The 22,762-nt window shown below is 37.4% G+C and overlaps 2 protein-coding genes across 2 annotated transcripts; one reads left to right on the top strand and one right to left on the bottom strand.

Moving 5' to 3' along the window:
* Positions 1-989: 989 nt before the first annotated feature.
* LOC149015118 (Chalcone-flavanone isomerase family protein) lies at positions 990-2,917 on the top strand. Its single transcript, XM_089157512.1, has 3 exons — positions 990-1,216; positions 1,301-1,743; positions 1,838-2,917. The coding sequence occupies exons 1-3, from the start codon at positions 1,135-1,137 to the stop codon at positions 2,426-2,428; spliced, it is 1,116 nt and encodes a 371-aa protein (XP_089013638.1). The 5' UTR covers positions 990-1,134; the 3' UTR covers positions 2,429-2,917.
* Positions 2,918-3,660: 743 nt separating this feature from the next.
* On the bottom strand, positions 3,661-21,482 carry LOC149015119 (5'-methylthioadenosine/S-adenosylhomocysteine nucleosidase-like). Its single transcript, XM_089155266.1, has 8 exons — positions 21,131-21,482; positions 20,967-21,030; positions 19,979-20,070; positions 18,933-19,039; positions 17,470-17,544; positions 12,382-12,456; positions 9,916-10,008; positions 3,661-4,255 (listed from the first exon to the last, which is right to left on the bottom strand). The coding sequence occupies exons 1-8, from the start codon at positions 21,222-21,224 to the stop codon at positions 4,058-4,060; spliced, it is 798 nt and encodes a 265-aa protein (XP_089011392.1). The 5' UTR covers positions 21,225-21,482; the 3' UTR covers positions 3,661-4,057.
* Between the last annotated feature and the right edge of the window lie 1,280 nt (positions 21,483-22,762).

Consider the following 22,762-nt stretch of genomic DNA (forward strand, 5'->3'; position numbering starts at 1 on the left):
AAGTATGCATAAACTAGCCCAGATGCTTTGATAAAAATATAACCTAGGTGAATCTCAGATTCTTTACATGGTTACACATTTTCAAGTCTTACTTTAGTTTTTTATTTTTATTTATTTATTTATTTTAGGGTATCAATTGTCATTCTCATTTTCGAACATGTTTCATTCTTTAGATGTATTTGGTATCTATTTTAAATCCTATTTTTGTTTAAAAGAATAGAAAAATCCTCAAAATTCATAATAGGCGTTTTGTCTATTTTGGATTATGGGTCAATTTTTTGTTTTAAATTTTGATTTTTGCACAATCCACTTAAAATCCAAATTCAAATTGAAATATACATTTATTTTATGAAAACTTTATTATTTCACTTTTTTCTTAGTCCTAAACCCTTAATCTCTTTTCAAGCATTTTGACATACCAAACTTATTTTTCATTCTATAAATTATTCTAGACAAAAGTTATTAATCCATTTTTCATTCTTAACCAAGAATAAATTCTTGTAGTCATTTCAATTATACAAGATGATATGTTATAGAGAAAGAATTCAAAACAGAATTGTCATGGTTTCGTGATATTTTTCAGCTTCGCACCAAACAATAAAATATATTATAAGTGAAAATTTTCAAAAAGATATGCAAGCATTCAAAAACCTAAAATGTAAAAATGAAGTTATCAACCCAAACTATAAAATATAAAATAAGAAAGAGAGAAAGAAAAAAAAAAAAAAAAAAAAAAAGAAAACTGAAAAGAATATGAAAAGCAAATCAAAACCGAAATGGAAACCAGCACGAAGTAAATAAGTAATAAATTCTCTCTCTTCTTTTTTTTGGGTAAATACTAAATAGTATATAAAATGTCCAAAAGAATTCTCCAACGGCTAGTTTTGAAGTTTATTCGAATTACGATGACAGCATTGGCTCGCTAGACAACGGTAATATTACCGTTCAAATCAGTTTCAAATCCTTTAAGAACCCTATTCAATTCAGTCTTGTCCCTCCACGTTTACTTATTTTCTCTCTTGCTGTCGTTTCTCTGCTCCATTCTCCATCTCTTCCATTTTGAACAATCCGGCTCCAGAGATTCAGAGTTCATCACTGACCCAAATTGTTTTTCATTCGATCCAAGAAAAGATAATGGAGACTCCAGCATCATCGAGAAGAATCACAAGATCACAGGCTTCGTTGTCTGCAATGAGCAACAACATTCCAACCTCAAGTATAGCGATCTTCTCTTCTGTTCAGTTTCCCTTAATCATTTTTCTTTATAGTTCTTTTAATTTAATTTATCTCTTTCTTGCAGGGAAAAGCGAAGATTCTGAAAAGAAGGTTCATTCGAGGCAAAGAAACTTGAAAAACGACAGATCGGCGGCTCTCACAGACATCACGAACGATTCCCCCATTGTTGGCCTTGCTGGTGGAAGCTTGGAGACACCTTCTTCGATTGCGAAGAGAAGCAATTGCCCCAAAAGGACTCCTGGTTCTGGGGAGGCTCTGCTTCGGGGTCAGGTCAAAAATCTCTTGCAGAAGGTTGAAGAAGATGTCGAGATCATCAAACTACCTTCCGAGCACCGGCCATTTATTCATCTCACGGATTCTCCTTCTGGACTTCTAGCACCAACTCCTGCCAATACACCGCAGGTTCCCAATCTGTCCTGCGGTAGCGGCGGCGATATCAAGAACATTCTGAACGGCTCTGTCTCTGAAACACTCTCTTCCGATTTACAAGAATTCAAGATTCCCGAGGTCTGGTTAATTTCCAGAGAAATTTCATCCTATCAGGTTCCTTTTTCTGTTGGGCTATTGTTGAAACTCGATTTTTGGACTTGTTAATGTGCAGGAGGTCATGGATCTTGACGAAAAGAAGCAAGACTCTCAAGAATCTGAGAAGAATGTGATGATTCGAGATCTACTGTTTGATTTCTCCGAGAAGTCAGAGGTCTCTGATTCATCTGAATGCTCGTCGGCACTGACTTATCAAGGAGAGACTTACGGCGGTGAGAAATCAGTTGAGGAAGACGATGCTTCCGTTTGGTCCATGCAGGTTAATGCTAGCACTAAAGACGAAGATGAAGATGGGGGAGAAATTATAGAAGGCGAGGAGGAGGAAGAAGAAGAAGCTTACTACTACGAGGAGGAAGAAGATGATGAAGAAGAAGCTGGCGAAGCAGATGAACTGTTCGACGAATTGTGTGAAGGTCTGAACAAAATGAGTGTTCAGGAGAAGAGACTGCCCGAGTTCAAGGGAAAGCATACCCGGTTCGTCTACAACGACGACGATGAGATTGAAAAAACGGAGGAGGTCTGTGTTTCTGAAATTTCACCGGAGGAGGTCTGTGTTTCTGAAATTTCACCTGGAGCAGTGCGTTTGAAAGGTTTGCCCACTCCAAAAGGGAAGCACCTTCGCTTCCACAAAGAAGAAGAGGATTGATTGACGATTAAGGCAGAATTTCTTATTCTGTTGTTGCTTCACTTTCAAAGGGGGAAAGGATTGATAATTTTCTGATTGTTTGCTCTGGTCCAGAGCTTTGATATTTTACCAAAACGAAATCAATTGATTGTTTGACGCGAATTCTGTGAAATTACTTGCTTATTTCTGAATGTTATGTACAAGGTTAACAGACTTGACTTAACTCATTTCATCGCCTTCTAATTAAGCTTTTGAGAGGGTTATTTTATCCAACATTGATATCAAAGCACAGATTCGAATTCAAACACCTGAACATGATGCTCTCATGGCTGAAGCTTTAGCAGTAACAGCACAACAGTGGGGCATACATCATCTCATCCTCGGAGACAACATGAATGTGATTGACTATAGAAGTTATGTTTACAACCTATGGCTTCCTCTACAACGCATAGCTTTTGAAGATTCTAACCAATCTGTTGCGCACACCGAGAGAACCTTCCTTACCCAGGAATCGGCAATTAAGTTTGCATCCCTTGGAGTAATCTTGAATTGGATTATATCGAAACTTGCACAAATTCCCCCCCGATAAGATTGTTACCATCAGATTACAAAAAAAAAAAAAAAAAAAAAAAGATTGTTACCATCATACAAGATAATCGATTCATGGCAAAATCTATTCTATATATCAGGTTTCTTTTTTCTTTTTTTGGTAAACTATATATCAGGTTTCTCAATGTTCTTAAGAGTTTGTTTCTCCTTGGAACGACCTATTGATGAGTGCCTTGTGAGTTGTAAGATTCAGCCACTAGTAATATTCTAATTCAAGGACTAGATAAATTCAATGAGTGTCCATGGATTTGGACAATGGACATTCATTGAAGGATACCCTACAACTCATTAGACACTCATTGGAGATTCCCTCCAAGAAGAAGAGCCAAATACCATTCTCTTGGATAAGAACATCGTAGCAGACAAAGTCAACAATCAAGAAGCTCTTTGGCCCTCCCTTCCCTCAATCAAGAAACGCATCAAATTTTGTTGCCAAATGAAAAAAAAGTGTTCAGAAAAAGAGTGAAAAACATATCCATTTAAGAAGGAATGTCTGGGTTGCACTCAGTAAGTAACACAAGAGTGGATCCGATCACATTAGATCAGCATATGTTCCTTTTATATCCCTACATAGGGCATCTGATGATGAAAACTTCTGTAAATGTAGTAGTTAAGAGCCCCAGGAAAGCATTCAGATGTTTACCAAAAAAAAAAAAAAAAAAAAAGAAAAAAGGAAAGCATTCAGATGAGCTGTAAAAATTTAATATCTAATCTCTCTCTGCTACAATATCTGAAAACCATAGCAATTTGCCAAAATATAGCAATAATTGCAGGTGAAAGCCAAAGTACTCACAACACATATAATGCATGATATTTGAAGTATATTAACTGATCCATTTAAGCACTTAGCACCCTCTGGTCAAAACAATTGAGCACCATATCAGGCTGGCTACTTTATCTTCTATTAATGGCCGAGGTAAAAAAAGAGTTTCAGCTTTTCACCCCAGGCCACCTATTTATCTTGAATCTGTAACTCTATAACCAGCAGCATCACTCTGAGAAGATTTGCCTCATAGGAACAGCAGCGGACAGGTGGGAACTTCAAAGTTCAGAGAGGCACTTCCCACTGATGAAATCCACTATGTCAGCTACTGTATGATCAAGTGCAGCAGTCACCGCTGTCAAATTCTCCATGAATTCCACTGTAGTTGGTTTCTCACCATCCACCAGATCTGTCACAGCTTTTACAAATATTGCTGGGACTGAAGCGAGATCTGCTGCATAGGCCACTGCTGCACCCTGCAAGAGAAGGAGCCGACTGCATTATGCAACTCAAAGCTAAAAATACCTTTTGAGTTTTTTTTTCTTTCTTTCTCTCTCTCTTCTTCTACTTCTTCTTTTCTTTTTCTTTTTAGCAGTCCCCACTGGGATCAAAATCTTTAGTTGGATCGCTACCATGTGGGGAGCTTTGATACAATACAAAACACCCATGTTATTTGCTATAGGGTTCATCTTTTTGTTCACCATAGGAGGACTCACTGGAATAGTCCTGGCTAATTCTGGGCTATTTTTATTTAAATAAATATGAAAAAAGAAGAAAAGAAGGGGAAGAGGTGTTCCTCAAACCAGGAAACATAAAGAACAAAAAAAGGGCCACTGACAAACAGGCAAAGAATGAATAGAACGATTCATTAAAAAGAGGCAAGGAAAAAAAGAAAGCATGATAAACTTAAAACCAAATGAAACTGACACTTAAGTGTGGAAGTATATAGACAGATCGAACAAACAATGAGTCTGGAAGAGAATAATGGAAGTATCCTCTTCAGTAAATGAGTTGCCAGTGATAGAAGTTACCTTTTTTTATTGTTTGTTTTCATTTTTTCCCTTCTTTTTGAGTTGTTTTTTTTTTTTTTTGGGGGGGGGGGGGGGGGGGGGAGAGAGAGATTGGGTGGGTGTTGAAGGGATTGGCTGGGCTCGGGCCTACTCTGGTTCCTCAAGTTTCTCTTACTAGACACTGGGGAGGAGCTGCTCCTGGTGAACCGAACGACACATGATGGATGAAGGACATTGCCAAACAAAAACATCCCTAGGTAAATTTTAGTCTCAAATAGTCAGTTATGGAAGAAATTTGCTCGAAGGACACCAATGCTTCTGATCATCTTGAGGAGAACCTCTATATGACCCGGTTAGATCTTTCCATCCAATGTCTAGACTAATCACTATAACATGCCTTCCTGAATGCTCACATATTACTCAATCTTGAACTAAATTCTATGCCCACTAGTCTTCTCAAAAATTGAATAAGATGCTTTGAAATACCCAAGATGTAATAGAATGATTATTGCAGGTTTATGGGAGCACCAGTTCCATGTTCAGGGGGGAAATGAGAGCTCTAGTGACAGTAGATATTCTTGGATGAAGAGAACTAAAAGAAGCAACTACATCACTGTTTTTCTGTGGCCTAATCATTCATGCATCCTACACGTGCTTGTATGTGTGAGCAAGGTTTTAAGTATTGGTATTAGGTATTGCATTGCTCAGGTGATTTTAAGCAATGTATTGTATTGAAAATAAATATTGAATGGTGTAAAAATGCATGGAAATTATCAAAATACACTTGGAAACACATGATTAAAGCAAAAAGACAAATAAAACATATCACACAAACATAATGCATTGCAACACATCGAAGAACAATGTATCAGGGCTTGATGTAACCACTAACCAGAAGGGCCAACCCAGTTGCTGAATCAGGCCTAGGGATGCTGCCCAGCACCTTACGGCCCAAGGAGGAAGCCGAACCTGGGCACGGCTAATATGGTTTTTTCAGGTCCCCCAGTCAAACCCAATCTGACCTAGTTTGATTCAGATTAGATCTACCTTTATTTTTGAATTTGAGTCCTTGGTCGTTAAGTTATGAAAGAATCTTAGTCTAGCTTGGAATCCTCATTTGAAAGGGATTCCTCTAGTAGTAGCCCAAATTCTATCGTAAAACTAGTTCTACTTTTGTTTTGAAGTTTGAATTTGTTTTGCTTAAGTTATTGAAGAGTCTCAATCAAGCTAGGAATCCCAAATAGAGAGAGATTCCCTTGTTTGGATTCCAATTTCTACAAGGAGTCTAGTCCTACTCTTGTTTTTTAATTTGAATCATCAATGAAATATGTGAGACAGTGAGAGTCTTTAGTAGTGTGGGAGTTCCAAGTGAAGTAGAAGTCCCTTTTTGTTTGGGTTTCTAAGTTGGAGTCCTATCTTAAAAGGAATTCCTTCTTAGATTAGAAGTCCTTATATGGTTGCAATTTTATTTAACTAAGAGTCCTTGCTTTCCAATTTCAGTCTAAGAAGAAGTCCTTGTTTGATTTACTTTCTAGTGTTGAGTACTAGTATAGATCCTTCATGTTAGGCCTATAAATATAGCCATTGCTTGTAAAGAAATCAGTTCTGATGATTAATAAAATTTGATTGAAGGAGATACCTATTGGAGTGAGCTTCCAAGGGAAGAAGCCTGCGGCAGCCTAATTGTGGCCTGGTGTTCTTGTGAATTGCGTTCTTCAAGTAAAGCAAAGCAACCCCCCCCCCCCAAAAAAAAAAAAAAAGAAGAAGAAAAGAAACCCTTCCCCCTCTCTTTCCTCCATTTGCACCTAGGCTAAGACCTTATCCCCAATCCCCATCCCTGCGGCTACACCTCTCTCCCCCTAAACCCTAGTTCTAAAATCTTTCAATCCCCTCCCCCAACTCCCATCGCCTTGAGGAAACCTCACCTCCTCCCCTCCCCTAGTTTTCGATCTCAACCTTAGTCCAGACCACCCCATTAAACCTTAGGAAAGCTGAATCCTTTCTTCTTCCCTAAACCCTAATCTCCATATCCTCTTTTTTTTTTTTTTGGGAATTTTCGGACTTCTCTAAAGAACTAAAATTCCAGGTCAGATCTACGGCAATCTATCTACTAGACCTGTCTGAAACCCTAAATTCTAAAATCCTAATCATCCTATTAAGTTACACAGTCTCAGACCTGCAATTCAATAAACCCTTGATCCTAGCCATACCCAAATTCTATAGGACCTATTTCTAAGCCCTTGAATCACCTAAATCAGCCCCACTAGAAAGGTTATAAAACTTTAGAATTTCTACAGCCATCTTCCAAACACTAATACCTTGAATCATGCCTATTCAGCCCAAGGAAAAAATTTCGGTGGAAACAGGAATTTTGAACTTGAAAAAGGTCGAAATTTCTGAAAATTAGTGATTTTTTTTTGAAAATTCGAACTTCAATTTCGGGCCTCATATGGACTCAAAATGATTTGGATTCTTGCATACAATATTCAAGCATAATAAACACTATGGAACTACTAGTTTACCAAAAAAAACCATTGAAAAGGTAACATTCAACATTCAAGTATATACTATACATAAAAAGAAGTGAGAATGTTACCAATTACAAGTCCACTCTATTCCATGTTTCTCTCTTTCGTTTGCACCCCATACAAATGACAATAGAAGTCTACTCTCACATACATTAATTTGAAGCTCATACGTATACTATACATATACATTTTTAACAATGTACATAATTTACAAAATAATTTTAATAACAGACAAAAAAAAAAAAAAAAAAAAAAAGGGGAAGAACCAAAAATTAATTTTGACACCACAAATTCATAGATCAACACTCTAAAGTAAACATACTTAAATTTGGAAGCAATCCAAGAAGATTTAAGGCACAAACAAAACAAAACAAAAATAAAAAAAATGAGAAAGTTGGTTACTCACCTTGCAAGATTTGAGAAAATCCACAAATGGAAGGCTAAATCTAGTGTTTGAATGAAATGAAGTTCTATAAATTAGGTGAAAAGAGGGATGAAAGCAAGAAAAAAAAAGGTCGAAATCTCAGTGGGCGATATGGGTTGAAATGGCGGAATGTTGAAATTCTATCAAAAAGATGCATTTTTATAACATGGGAAATATTGTTTCCGGTTGGTACGAAACATTTCGAGTGCCTGTCCTTGTATTTCATTTCGGTTTTGAAGAACTCAAACATTTCGACAATTTCGGTTGAATTTTCTTCTATGATTCAGCCAATATAATATGCTACCAATCGAGACATACTAGCTTTTGAAAGATTCTTTCTTTTTGTGGTTTCTTTTCCATTTTTTTTTTTTTTGGGGGGGGGGGGGGGGAGGGGGAGTTATATATTGGTATATACAGTCTATCAACCAATATTGATACTCACGGGGATATACGATATCGTATCTATTGGTACTTTAAGCCATGCATGTGTAGCAACCACCTGTCCTCTTATCACCATTTACAATGGGGAGGTGTTTCCATGGAAACCATAGAGACATTATGCCCTGAGACATGTTCACCTGTACACACAAGCAGATGACCCATTCTCAGGCCTTTCTCTGGCTGGCTCCTTTCAGCAGAACTATGGAATAAGAGATTAATGGCAGGTAATATGAGGAGCTCTTAATGCCTGCAAATTCTAACTAGGAATTGGTACTGGCAGGCAAATGAATGAACAAACACTTCTCCCTGCTCTAGGTTCCTTGGTGAAAGCAGGGATTAGGAAAAGGCAGACTTCTATATGAGCTAGTGAGTAAACCTGCCTGTAAGGAATGACTTCAACGAAGAAACTGAATAAGGGCAGCATATACAGAGTGATGCAGCTGACAGCCTGCATCATGACAACCTCACAGCTACAAAACCTTGACTCTAACAAAAGGTAGTCTCTGGCAGATTCTCCATGACACAGACAAATTTTTAGTGACCGAAGGAACCAGGGAAGGAGATGCAGTTACTTTGTTCAGTAGGATAAATTAGTACTCCTGCAATTGACTAAATTTGGTATGTGACTTTATACATGCAATAGTCGTAGGATGAAGTGCGGACTTTGATCCATACTCTACTTTGGTCATTGAGTTTGAGTAGGTTACTTTTTGTTTCTAGCTTTTATATATATGCATGAATGAACATTAGTGCTTCTACTGGTGATTTAGAAATCAAAGGTGGTCCAACTGCCACTGCTTCTTTCTTTCTCTACTGCTCTTAGTCTGTTCTCAACTCAGGTACCATTCCTCCTTTTCTTCTTTCCTTGTTTTCTGTGTATACAGTATTAGCTAATCCAAGGAAATTTTGCTGGATCCCATCTCTAAAACTCAGGCCAAACTAAAAATTTAGAAATTGGCTTCTTCCCCAGGGCAAGCTTACAGCTAGAGTTTCAGTCCCAATTGATTTCCCTGATAAATGAAATACCCTTCTCTACTTGCTTTCCATAAAAATTTCCCATCTTATCCAGTTAATCCTCTAATTCTTTTCGGGTGGTTTCAATAGGATGGTCTTTGGAAATCAATCCCTGAATCCTGATTCAATTGGGTCCAAGTTTAGAGGGTTCTCTCAATGGTAAGGCCGTAAGGGCACCTATCCTCCAACAGTTTTTTCTTCTTAATTCATAACGAGATCCATATTTCTTCATAATTAAAGAAAATCCCTTGATTAGGTGGTGTGTATTTTACCCTACCTTTGTCAAAAAGCAAATCTGCCCCTCCTCTTCAAAAGTAGATCACTTTGCACCACTTTTTTACCTCTATCAAAGATCAATATCTTCTTGATCTATAAAGAGGTTCATATTTCTTCATAATCACAGAGAAGCCCTTCTTTTAACTGGGGTATATTTTACCCTACCTATGCTGAAATAGAAGATTTGACCTTCCTTTTCAAAACTAATCACTTTTTTTCTTTTTCTTTTCCTTCTCTTCCAAAGAACAATGCTATCAAATTTTTTACTATCTGTTTAATTTGAGCCTTTTATACTTTGGATGGGCCTCCAGCAATCCAAATTTAGGGTTTTAACCATTGGTTGCATCAGGAATAGAGGTAGAAAAGAAAATGTGTTGAAGACTCAAATGAGAAGTTATATTTTATTTTTTGAATGAGATAAATGGAAGAAACAATAACTTTACCTCCATATCTTTAACTGTAGCATTGTTCGCAACCATCGATGCTTCATCCTGAGGTGACATATCCAAGGAGTCCCCAGTAGACAGTTTGCCAGTCTGAGACATGAACAGAAACATCACTAACACCAGTCCAATCTATTTCCGGCTGGAAAACTTCAAGCATAAATACAATCGAAGATTTATTTTTGAGTGGAGGATTAAATTTATTAATAAGAAAAAAAAGGATTACATATCAAAGTATAAAACCTCCCAAAAAACTGCAAATCAAGTGGCCTAACCAAAATGAAATCGTGATTTAATAATACTTAATGGTCTGCATTTCCCACCCTCTTGATTGCACACACAAGAAATTTTAAAAATGGCCTAAAATTAGTCTATATTTCATATCCTTAAAAAATTTAAGCAAAATGGTTGATGTGAAACTGGACCAAGAGCCATCCCAATAGAGGACCAAGGGCTGAAACCGGGCCTAGGGAGGAAACCTACAAATTCTTTAGCTTTCTCTCCAGTAACAAGTAAAACCCCCACCCCTACCCCTACACCTACCCTTCCCCTTCTCTCCTTACCTAGTGGATTTGGTGTGAATGAGTTCACACTAAATCCTGAGTGGAAAGGAATGAGAGGCAAAGATCCTTTCAACCTTAGTGAGCCAGTTAAGAAATTCCTCTGGCTGCTTTCACCACTGAGCTCTAGAATCTCAACCTTGATGGAGAATGGTGGGGTGACATTCTAAGGTATAACTGGATCAGGTTGAATCCCTCGAGGAGTACCATCAATCCCTGAAGGATGGATTAGATGTCCTAGTTTCAACTTGCTTGTCAAGTCTCTCGAGGAGAAAAGGAACATATTCCCTAAATTTGTCATATTTCGCTTTGTTCCGTTCAGTCCTGGCACCAACCTAGCCTCCAATCGGGGTTTCATACTTTTCAAGACTCTCAGTCAGCTCTAGTGTAACTAATGTACCTCAATATTGGAGATATGAGCTATTGTCATAGCTAACAGAACCCAAAGTATGAGAAGAAGTGAAGAAGTGAAGAAATGAGATAGGGAGGAGATAAATTCTTCTCCTAATCTAGTTCTGATACCAATTCATATAGTCTTACATTGATAGGAGATAAACCAGGATCTACTATATTTTTCTGCTAGCTCCTTTCTTTTTTCCCCTTTTTTGGTTTTTTTTTTTTTGGGGGGGGGGGGGCGGAGGCGGCTAAAATGGGGTTTTTGGTCAATCTAAGAATTGTTAGGTCAAAACTAAGGTTAGAATTGGTATGACTTAAGATTTGATGTTGGGTTATCCCAAATGAGTATAGGGAAGTAATGAGGATTCGAGGTTTGACAAAATGAAGAAGCAAGAAGTTAAGGGTTTTGATCACCGGTTTCTAAGAAAGTGAAAAAGACAAAATTTTACGGTTTCGGCTGATAAAGTGCAACCAAACAGAATGGCTTTGTTTAGAGGATATGGAGAGTACTCGCTCAGGATTGAAGTAAATTCCAATAGTTGGTCTAGGCAGGGTGAAATTTAGGGGTTCTCAAGAAGAACTGAGATGGGGAAAGTTAGGAATAAATGAAAGGTCCAAGAAGTAATAGAGTTAAAAGGAAACATGCGAGGGGTTTGTCATGTCCTACCACTTGACAGAAAGATTTAGTAAATGGCAGGCCTAGCTATATTCAAATAGATAAAAGCCTTTTACAACTGATCTTCTTCTTTAGAAAACCCTATACCCTAAATCTCCCTAACCCCTCATCTAAACCTTAAGCCCTTCCAGGATTAGCATCCATATCACCTATTGAACATTCGACCCTAACCCTAGCCCTAATCCAAACCCTAGAAACCTTAGATTCTTAAGAAATCCTAATTTTTCAAAACCTGGACTTGAATTCAATTCTGGAACTAAAATTGCAGCAAGGTTTCAGACTTTGTTCACTAAAACCTAGCCAAACCTAACCCCTACCCCTTTTCCCACCCTAGAATCCTTTAACCAGCTTAATTCCTTCATCCATAGGGTATTCTAAACCCTAATTGACTGCTGATTCACTTGAAGAAGATCCTGAGGGTGGACCTAGACCCAGGGCTTTCATCATTTAGTTAAACCCAAGATCCTGGGTTCACATTAAAAGCACCACAAATTAGATGAAGTAATGCTGCAAATGTTTCTCAAAGATTCTTCACTATGAAGAGATAATACAATTCTAGAAATTCAATCAATAAAAATCCCCCACTTTCTTTACTTTACTTTCCAAGTTTACCCCTTCAGTTAATCCAAAGTTCAGTCATGATTGTTAGTGTAAAAAAATGGTAAAACTGAGAAGAAAGAATACATAGATCAACTATCTGAAATATAATAAAATTTCCAAAGAGTAAAAGCCCAAAAGCGGATGACTTGAGGAAAAGAGGGAGCATATAAGATTTGAGATTTCATGAATGGTACCATATATCCAATCTAAGCATATGGTTGGCAAAATAATCACCTTCAAATTAAGTTTCTGCAAGAGATTTGGTGTTGAAAAGGACTTCCGAGCACCAATTCCATATTGATCAAAAACCTGCAGAAGAAATGTGTCAGGTGATTTTGGAACAATAACCATAGAGGAAAATAAAAGTCGAATTATTTTAGTAAAGAATTCTCTTCATCAGATAGAATTATTTTGATGTAAAACATGAAAGTTTGAAATAAGAAACTAGGCCACCTACATTAAGGTGCAGCTGAAGGCTATAACTGTATAGCTCTGTTGCGAACTTGCTAATTGCACATGCATTTACATATTATTGATCAATTAGTTCCTATAAATTGAAGATAATTTTTTTTCATGAGATAGTCCCTTAACAATTGCAGATTGCCCTTTTAAAAACTAAACTTGACAATCCACAACCCCTCTTTATGTGTTTTGAGTGAGTTCGTGGGTGTGTTTTTTCTACTCTTGTTAGGGTTGGGGAGAGCTAAAGGGGAAAATGTGACAACTAACCTCCAACAATTCTCAGTCCTTCCACGAGCCCTTTAAAAACAGAATCATACAACTACTGACACATAGCCAAGGAATAGAAAAACTGGTTCTTGATATGTCCAACTCTGTTCTCTAGTAATAGTGGTTGCATTTGATATGATTTCGACTTGGTCACTATTTTGAGCCTGAGTCTAGAAAAGTTACTTTCTTGTACTAATTTATATTTAACATGTCTGAACCATGTCTCTAACCATTTATAGTGTGTGAAAGGGATCCCTACTTTTTCCATCAGTAGTTCCTGATTAAGTGCTGTCTGCTACACTTATTCACATTGATAATCCATCCTTGGAAGATCCTTTGACATAAATCTAAACGCTTTTTTTTTTTTTCATTCAATTTTAAGTCTTTGTGTAAGAATGAAAAAAAAAATTATAATTGAGACTGAGAATTTCTCAGTGCATTTTTTCAGCCTCATTCCATCTCTATATGCAAATCAAAGCAAACAAAGAAAAATGTGTTGGCATAGAGACAGACAAACAGACAAAGACAGGATATTGACACTGTAACATAGAAATTGGAAGTCAAAGGTGAATAAAACAGCTTTAACAATAGGAAGAAGTTAAAAGCAAAGCATTTCTTGAATGATCCTAATCAGCAAAAAAGATTGTTTGAGACTTAATCATTAAGAAGTGAAGTTCAGTAATCAGTGAAGGAATTTAGGAACTGTGATCTTCTGTATTAACTAAATGAATGATTACTGGGGTAAGGCTGTGTAGGAAAATTGTTCCCCCCCCCCCCCACCCAACCAGCCAAACTCTGCTTGTGTGGAAGCCTCTGGCACCAGGTTCACCCTTTTTTTTTCATTATTACAAAGAACCAGCCCAACTGGAAAGCGAACAAGTTAGGAGCGCATTCGAGGACACTTGAAAGAATATATGTAACTAATTGGACGCTGAGGCATCTTGCCAGAACACTAAATTGAGGATGAGCTGGCTACACAGCACACGGAGAGGTATCCACAACATGCCTCAGCAAGTTCAGTGGAGGAGGACCAGCTAGGAGCCTGGAGTGAAGGGTCTGAAAACGGTAACGAAACGCACCCTTGATGATAACTTCAGCCAGCTGGACACGTAACAAACCACAAGATGCCTCGAGGTAACCCTCGTTTATGGAAGCATAGTCTATGATCTTCAGATGTTTCAATTTATTTTCTTGTTGCTTTTAATTAAAAAAAATTAAGTAAAGCAATGGATCATGACTCATAATCTTAACTGTAGTAGTATGGTAGCACCTCAACATAATAGAGTGTTGTCCTAGTTAATCTCTGGAAAAGAGATCCATGCAGTGATAAGCTATTATTCCATGATACTCTAAACATGAATCATGGCAAATCCCATAGCCCTAGATCTAGAAAATTGCCTTTTCTTATATATGGCAGTGTTATTTAGAATTCATTCTGATCATCTCTAGAATGCATTCTGACCACACAGAAAAATCAATAAATAAAATAAAATATTTAACTTTCAATATACATTATAAACTCAAAATCCATTGAGTATAGATACAAAAAACAAATCCATAGTAGGAAAACAAGTATAAGAAACTAGACTAAGTTTTTGCATTGTGGTGGGTTCAAAGCGCATTAACACAAGGGTCTCTTGCAAATCATACCATAGCCTAATAGCGGCTTGTGAACCCTAGGATGATGGTTCAATATTCACTGAGCAGCAGAAGAAAGCTGTCACATGAAATATCTGCTGGTTTTCAAGGTTCAAGATCTCACTTTGAGGGGGCAGTCTCACCCTGGAGAAAAGTGAGATCTCACTCAAGATCTGATATTTTTTCCCCGGCCAACTCGAGTGAACTCAAGGGCCCATCTCGGGGTTTTAAGGGTCAAGTTGAGCTCAAAGTTGGTATTTAGCCTACGTTAGGCCTTCTAAACATGGTGGCCTTAGATTTGTGAGAAAATAACCCAAAATATGAGTTCTAACTCAGAAACCGAGACCGACCACGGCGAGATCTCGGCGAGAATGCCATTTGGGCGCAACTCGGACCCATCTCGGTGGGTTCCGGGTTAGGCAAAACGGATTAGCCTATTTGATGCCTGAACACACTAGTGGCCTGGATTTGTGAGAAAACAGCCCTAAGTATGATTCTAAGTCACCCAATTGTGAAACCGAAATGCTCATGATTAGAGAATGCAACGTATATAACAAAAATAAACCAAATGCATAGGATTAGAGAATGCAAGGAAAACAGTAATATAAACCTAAGGCATATAAATGAAAATCATGTGTATCAAAACAAAATAACCAATGCATCAAGATAACATCAATGAGTAACAACTAACCGAGAAAGAATGATAAAAGAACAACCGAGAAGTATATAAGTCATTAACGCAAAGCATAAGACAAGGAGGATGATGAGCTTCTTGATGGAGAGTGCAAGAGAGGCAAGGAAACGGCTGAAATCTACAAAAAGGAAAAAACGAGAAGGGAGAGGGCGAGAATGGCGAGAGGGGCGAGAATGGCGAGAAGGGAGAAGGCGAGAATGCCGAGAATGGCGAGCTCGGCGGTTCCCTCCGCCCCCCATGAAAACCGGTATCTCGCGGATCTCGGCGAGTCTCCGGATCTCCCACCATGATCCTAAGTTTGAAACCAAAATGCTACAAGAGTGTAAGGTTATAAAACATGAAATAAAAACCATTAGGACATATAAATGAAAAGCAAGTGATAAGATACATCAAATAACTTAAACACAAACAAAATCCCATCCATATGAGTACAATAGAACATCACATTCTTGACTCTTGAGAATACAATAATACAACCATCACAAGTTCAATATAAATCTTCATAACAAAAAGTGTTGGGTATGGCTCATGCTTCACATTGTGTTGCAAACGACCTTCCCTCCGATGCACATGGGGGTCCTGCTTTGGGCCTCAAGATTTCCTTTGTAGTTTGGGCTTGGGACCATGAATAGCTGTTGTAGCTTAGGGAAGCTATCAGTGAAATGAGGCAAGAATCCAACAAAAAATGAACTTGGGATGCTATCGGCAAGATGAGAGGCAAGAGTAGGCAAGACAGGTTGAGAACTCGACCTATCTCGCTCGAAACTTGGTTTTTAAAAGAAGGGGTTGTGGACCGAGATCTTGATTCGACTGAGATCTCAGTTGAATACTTGAATTGCTGTATTTTGTGAGACTCAATCGAGATCTCATCTTGAGTCTCCAAAAAATTGAGATCTCGCCAAGATCTTGAACCATGCTAGTTTTATGGAAATATTTAACTAACATGATTTTGTTATATTCTGCAATACACAGAATATTCTGCTGTAGAACCATGAAAATAGATAGATAAATGTAAAACATCAATTAATGGCAGTTAATGAAAACATGTACTATTGGCCGAACTGGAAGTGACTGGTAACCTTTTCTTTGAATGGAAGGTTTTCTTGATAACACCAACTAAACCTAAGGAGACCTAATATAGGGGTGAGTCCATATGATCTCTCATTGTGAGTCCATATGATCTCTCATTTGCTCCTGCACAAGTGAGAGAAATTCTAAAGTAAATTGTCAAATTATTAGGCCAATTAGGCTGAATGTTGAGAGGGACATAGTGCTTTATTTGCTGTGCATGCAGTGGTGGAGCACTGCTCCTCATCTTCACAAGATCTTACCCACGATGCAAAATGAGGAATGCCCTCTTAAAGTGCTTAGTCACAGGTGCATTCAATCATCATCGGGATTGAAATCAACATCCCCATTACAGCTGCAACTTAATCTTTACCTCCTCTAGGCCTGCAATATATTCTCCGAAATTTCTATGTTTTTCTTGCTTTGGTTCAATCTTCTGTTAGCTAATGGTCAAATTATATTTCATAAACAGATCTTTTTGAATTTTGGTTTGTACCACAGTTTGTATCTTTGCCTCAATGACTTGGGTTCTGCAGTGAACTGATGATCATCTTGTTTTGAGTAATTTGATGCACTTCCACTGGAATTTATATATATATATATATATATATATATATATATATATATATATAAAAGGAGAAGTTTCATGAGCTTCAGTTTTCGGTAATTATTGTGGATTGATGAGAATGGTAATGTGAAATAATGTGATCCGGATAAATCTTTCATATGAGAGCTCATATGAACTCACCCCTATATAAGTGTTTACTAGGGAATGATGGAGTCAAATGGGCACATGGACATTTTAATGACTATTTGACGATTTTTGGGTAGCGAGAGGGGAAAAAAAAAAAAAAGGAAGAAGAAGAAGAAGAAGAAGAATTAGGGTCCTCCACAATGAAATTCCAATTTATCCAATAAATCTTTTAAGTTCTAAGCACATAGACTTTTAACTTTTCTTCACATTTTTCCTAATAGCATCCTAGTCATCCCCATCAACCAGATCAAGAGCACCCAAAGGATACTCACAACCAAAACTGTTTTTTTTTTTTTTGAAGGGGGGGGGGGAGGGAGAGGGTGGAATCAAAAGCATGAACATAATTACTATAATAATCATTCCTGAGATGTTGCTAACTAACAGATCAGGTAAAGCTCCAAAAGCAGACACAGGAAGCAATGTATCTACAAAGACTTACAGGTATAGGTATCCTTCTATCATGAAAAGAAACTTCAGAAACCACGAAGACATCCCGGATGCATGCTCCTTTAGCCTGAAAATATTTCAAGTCTAATGAGTTTCACTTTTCCCAAACAGTATGTCACAATTATACTGCAGACAAATTATTAAAAAAAAAAAAATCTTTTGGAACATTCTGAACAAGAAAAGAAATAACATGTGTCATTCGGATTAGGGGGAAAAAAAAGTTAACAGGTAACGACTACTTCCATAACAAACTAGGGTTAGAGGGCGAAGAGCAGAAAGATTTATTATCTAATAAATTATGTTACTTATGCAGAACTGCTTTTATTTTATTTGGTGTCCAACTGTCATTACTATCTTTGTAATGGTACATGGAATATTTTTTAGGAAGGTTATTGCTAGAAAAGTAGTGACTAGGAAGCTATTTCTCATTTTAAATTAGTGTTGAAGAACTGTACTAAGGGGTGGGAGCACTAAGAAGATGTTCGAAGTTGGGAGATTCTTTCCTTTTCTTTGTAGCATGAGTGGTTTCCTTACAAAAGGTAGAGAGAATCCAAATTCCTTTCTCTTCCCTAATTCTTCTCTCTTTAAGCTAGAATAGGACTGGTTTGTGGTTTCAATTGGATTATCAGACCTGTTTGCCATCTTTTGACTTGAAACTTCAGGAAATTCGACTTCCCCACTAGCTTAAGCTTGATTTACACCGTTTTTCATTCAAAACTCAGTTTTTCCCTTTTGGCTTAAATTTCTGCCTTAACTGACAATTCATCACTAAAGCAAGTTGTCGCTGACAACAGATAATTTGGAGTTTGGCAATGCCTTTGCACTTGATGAGAGTACTCTGAATCTCTGCCGACTCATGGACAACAAATGAATGTATTGACCTATAATGGATTCTTAGTAAATTTTAATGAATCTTCAGAATGAATTTTCTATACTTGAATTTAGTACATTTTCATTACTTTTGGCTGATTTTAGACTTAATTTTCTACATGTGTTTTGTGAATTTTCAAGTCCTTTCCGATCCTAAATTCTAGTAGTCTTCGGCAGTCTGATTTGTCATTTTCTACACATAGCTACCTCATTGATTTTCCTGATAAACAGTTAGGCATATGTTATCCTTCCATCATTAAATTGCCATTGGGTAGTACGGGATGTTTAAGAAATCTAATACAAATCCAATGATTCTTCATGGTAACATTCACATGTTTAACCTTTAAAGAACTAGAAGACTTCGGTGCAGGACTTCACATGATGATCAGAAAACGAGAAGCTGTTCAACTTTTAGACACACTCAGAGCAAAAGAAAGTGGGAGGATGCGACAAAGGAACTACACAGACATGCATAAGGATGTATTGTCATGGCAAATAGACAGTTCCTGCATAAGTAAAGGAAAAGATGCTATAAAGTGCTTCCTAAAATATTTTTGTGTAAGGTACTAACACTATTATACGAACCTTAAAGCCCCCACAGGTGCCTGCATTTATAATAAGGTCTGGTTTCAATGCTTGGATAGAAGCATATGTCACAAGGGATGCAGAAATTGTGCCTACATTATCAACACCTGTGAAAAGATATTTCAGGAAGTTAGCGGTCAAGCAAACACCAGGACAACTGCTAGTCTGCGAAAATTAAACATGAAAAGCACACCAAGTAATCGATTTAGATGTAAGAAGAAGCTCCATGTCATATTATTCTTGACTGAAATATTTTACTTCAATTAGTTAGTTTAAAATGTAAATGCTTAGAAAACATATCTGAACTACCATCAGCCCAGGTATGAAATCCCAAAACTGGAGGGTGCAGCAGATGATATATATCCAGACATAGAAACACTAAAGTACATCACAGTACAACCTATTCCCTTGGTGGATGGCTCAAAAGACTAGCCATTCTAGGAAATAGAAGCGAGATATAGCATATTAACTTACCCAGACCTTTCTGTCTTGGATGTTAGAACTTGCTTAGTTATTATAATCTTTGCAGCATATATGGTTTTGCATTCTGATTATTGGTTTTTAATGTTTTTTTCAGCCTATGTTATAAGCACCATATTCACATATGACCCAGTAATGACGACAATAATGATGATAACATAATTCCACGAATGATATAGCTATACTTCTTCTTTTATTCACTAATGCTACAGAGAGACAATAGGCCTCAGTGCAATGGTAAAGATGGCTAGATTCTGAGGAAGTTGCCATGGGACTGAGTCTGGAAACAGATTCTCTCTGAAAGCAGAGTTAAGGCTATAGACATTATAACCTTCTCTCAATCCTGCAGTTGCAGTAGCTATGTGCACAGGCTTTACGCTCTCTTTTTTCCCTAATGCTCAGGAGAGAGGAGTGTCATCTACTTCAAAAATTACAACTGTTGTACATTTCATAATGATACAGTAGAGATTGGTTGGCTAGGGCTTTTCAAGCATATTTCCAATACACGTGTTTATTCATCTTCAGAAAAACTAAAGAAGAAGATATTGATAAAACCATATCATTACCCCAAACTGGATGTTTTCCTGGCCAGATTACATTGATATGCAGGCCTTTGTAAATGCCATGGTATCTAACCCAAGGAAATCCTTTAGGGAACCTGTGAAGCCATTAGAAATACATCTCAGAATAAAATAACCAAAATCAAGGAAACAAGAGAAGTACTAGTCAGTAGAAAATTTGATCAGCTTCTCAATGAATAGAAGCACCATCACAGAAAAAGAAAACACAACTGCCTAATCTTACAGGAGGATTTGCATCAGGCTTTCACAGAAAAAGAAAACACAACTGCCTAATCTCACAGGAGGATTAGCATCAGGCTATCACAGAAAAAGAAAACACAACTGCCTAATCTTACAGGAGGATTTGCATCAGGCTATCACAGAAAAAGAAAACACAACTGCCTAATCTTACAGGAGGATTAGCATCAGGCTATCACAGAAAAAGAAAACACAACTGCCTAATCTTACAGGAGGATTTGCATCAGGAGGATCTGACACCTTAAAGTTTTTCGCATGTGTTAAGAGTTGCTCCAAAGCTGAGTCCCAGGGGCACGGTTCCCCAAGAATATCACCAACCCAAGAACTATATCGAAGTAAAGAAATCCCAATACCATAATAATATATCTGATCAGCAAAACACGCGAAAAAAACCCAAATAGATGACCAACACACACGAAGCGAGTCTAAATGAAATTAAGAATACATCAAAACTAAGTGAGTGTGAGGCACATCATTTCCTATCCTATCGCGAACAAGATCATTTTATTCGGTTTCCCTCACTGGACATATAAACAGGAAAGACGTGTAAGAATGAAAGAAGTAAAAAAAGAGCAGAAACAATGTGATTACACTATTGATAATAGAAACCAATATCAATTGCTACGCAGCTTTTCAAGAATTAAACAAGTGAATCCTAAATAGAACCCAAGTCGCTTAAAACCCTACAAATGACAGAAGAGAAGAGATGAGCTAAGTGAAGAAAGAAGTAACTAACACAGAATCAAGATCCTCTTTCAGCTGAAATCTGGTCACAAGTGGAAGCGCTTCAGTCTGCATGGCTGTTCTTGGGACCAAAACCGGAGGAGGAAAACAGAAAAGTTAAATTAAAACAGAGAAAAGCAAAAAGAAGTAGAAAAAGAACCCACCCAAAAAAATTACCTATAACAAAGACGATGGTGGAGATGGGCTTCATCTCCGTTTCAGCTCCTTTGACCTCCTCTGCTAACACTTTGTCGTCTCCAGGGGGAGCCATGGCACTTGCTCGATCGTTCTCTCAGTGTCTAATTTCGCAAATTTGATACAGAAATCAAACCAAAACAACAAAACACCTCCGGCTGCTGTAGGTCTAACTGTCGGACTCCAAACAGCGAGAGAGAGAGAGAGAGAGAGAGAGATGACAAGGGTTGAAGTACTAGGTAGAAAAGAAAAGGACGGGGTCTAAACGAATTTCAAGGAAGAATGATGATGGATAATCAGATATTTTGATCCGTTTTCCGTTTTCAACTGTTCAAGAAATGAAGGTGCCGTTTTCTTCCGAATGGTCTAAACCAACGTGCCAATGCTGATTGCTGATTGCTGATTGGCTCACCGGTGAACAAAGCGACGAATTGAAATAATTTTCATCTAACTCTTGGGATTGCTGCGGACACTGATTGGTTAATGCGCAGAACCAAGTCAAACACCCTAGGCTGTCCGATCGGAATTTCACTTGCAAATTTCGATCTTGAGCATTGAAATTCGACGGTTGAGATTCAATTTCGACCGAGATTTCGGACCATCAGATCCAAAATCTTGGCTTGACAGTCATGCGCATTTAATGTGCAATGACCAAGCAATTTCGGATAGCTGCACGAAGCATACATTTCTTAATCTGTCATTTTTTGTTTTTTTAATATTATTTGTTTTGGGTATCGTGTGTTTGTCATATTTGAAAAGCAATGTTTAGCTTTTTTGAGGAGTCCAAATCCTGTCCACTCAATTTGTCCGTCAGGGCATGATTCCACTGTCACATGAGATAGTAGGACTCACACTTACAGGCTATGCTTTTGTAGGCCGAGAAAGTGTAGGACCCACATCGTGAGTGTGGGAGGATAGTCTAATATTTTTGTTTTGGGTATCGTGTGTTGTCATATTTGAAAAGCAATGTTTAGCTTTTTTGAGGAGTCCAAATCTTGTCCACTTAGTTTGTTCGTCAGGGCATTATTCCACACTCACATGAAAGAGTAGAACTCACACTTACAGGCTATGCTTGTGTAGGCCGAGAAAGTATAGGACCCATACTTGTGAGTGTGGGAGGATAATCTAATGGGTAGGCTAGACCTAATTTTGAATAGGGATGAGTGGAAGCATATCGAAATTTCATGGGAAATTTTCAATCTCACCCTTTGAGTTACTTCTAATAATTAACGTCATTCATCCAATTATCCAATCTGTCAGTTAAACTCTTATTACTAATACGATTAGTCTCATTTCCTTTCTCTTGACCAGCCTTGAACCTTGGTTCTCAATTTAGATACATAGTGCTAAGAGAAAGCTTGTATTATTATAATTTAGTTTTAACTATTTCTACCAAATTTTTATTTTTATTTTTATGTTTTAGTAAGGCTCTTTTTTGTATCAATTCTCATTCTCTATTATGCCTATTTAAAATAAATAAGTACAAGAATTCATTTTTTGTCAAGAATGAAAAATGGTTTGGTGAATTTTATCAAAAATAAATTATGAAATGGAAAATAAGTTTGGTGTCAAGATAAAAAATTGTTAAAAATGATAGTAAACAAGTGAGAAAAG

Source organism: Hakea prostrata, chromosome 5, assembly GCF_041222555.1.
Source record: "Hakea prostrata isolate BN-2017 chromosome 5, UWA_Hpros_2, whole genome shotgun sequence".
Lineage (NCBI taxonomy): Eukaryota > Viridiplantae > Streptophyta > Magnoliopsida > Proteales > Proteaceae > Hakea > Hakea prostrata.

What these genes read in the sequence shown, in the direction of transcription:
- LOC149015119 (XM_089155266.1), bottom strand. Translation starts at nt 21,224, where the DNA reads ATGGCTCCCCCTGGAGACGACAAAGTGTTAGCAGAGGAGGTCAAAGGA. An exon ending in AAAGAGGATCTTGATTCTGT is followed by an intron (nt 20,071 to 20,966) that starts GTTAGTTACTTC and finishes ATGGCTTCACAG; the next exon opens with GTTCCCTAAAGGATTTCCTT. An exon ending in CTACAGTTAAAGATATGGAG is followed by an intron (nt 4,256 to 9,915) that starts GTAAAGTTATTG and finishes CTTCTCTTGCAG; the next exon opens with GGTGCAGCAGTGGCCTATGC.
- LOC149015118 (XM_089157512.1), top strand. Translation starts at nt 1,135, where the DNA reads ATGGAGACTCCAGCATCATCGAGAAGAATCACAAGATCACAGGCTTCG. An exon ending in CAACAACATTCCAACCTCAA is followed by an intron (nt 1,217 to 1,300) that starts GTATAGCGATCT and finishes TCTTTCTTGCAG; the next exon opens with GGAAAAGCGAAGATTCTGAA. An exon ending in AAGAATTCAAGATTCCCGAG is followed by an intron (nt 1,744 to 1,837) that starts GTCTGGTTAATT and finishes GTTAATGTGCAG; the next exon opens with GAGGTCATGGATCTTGACGA.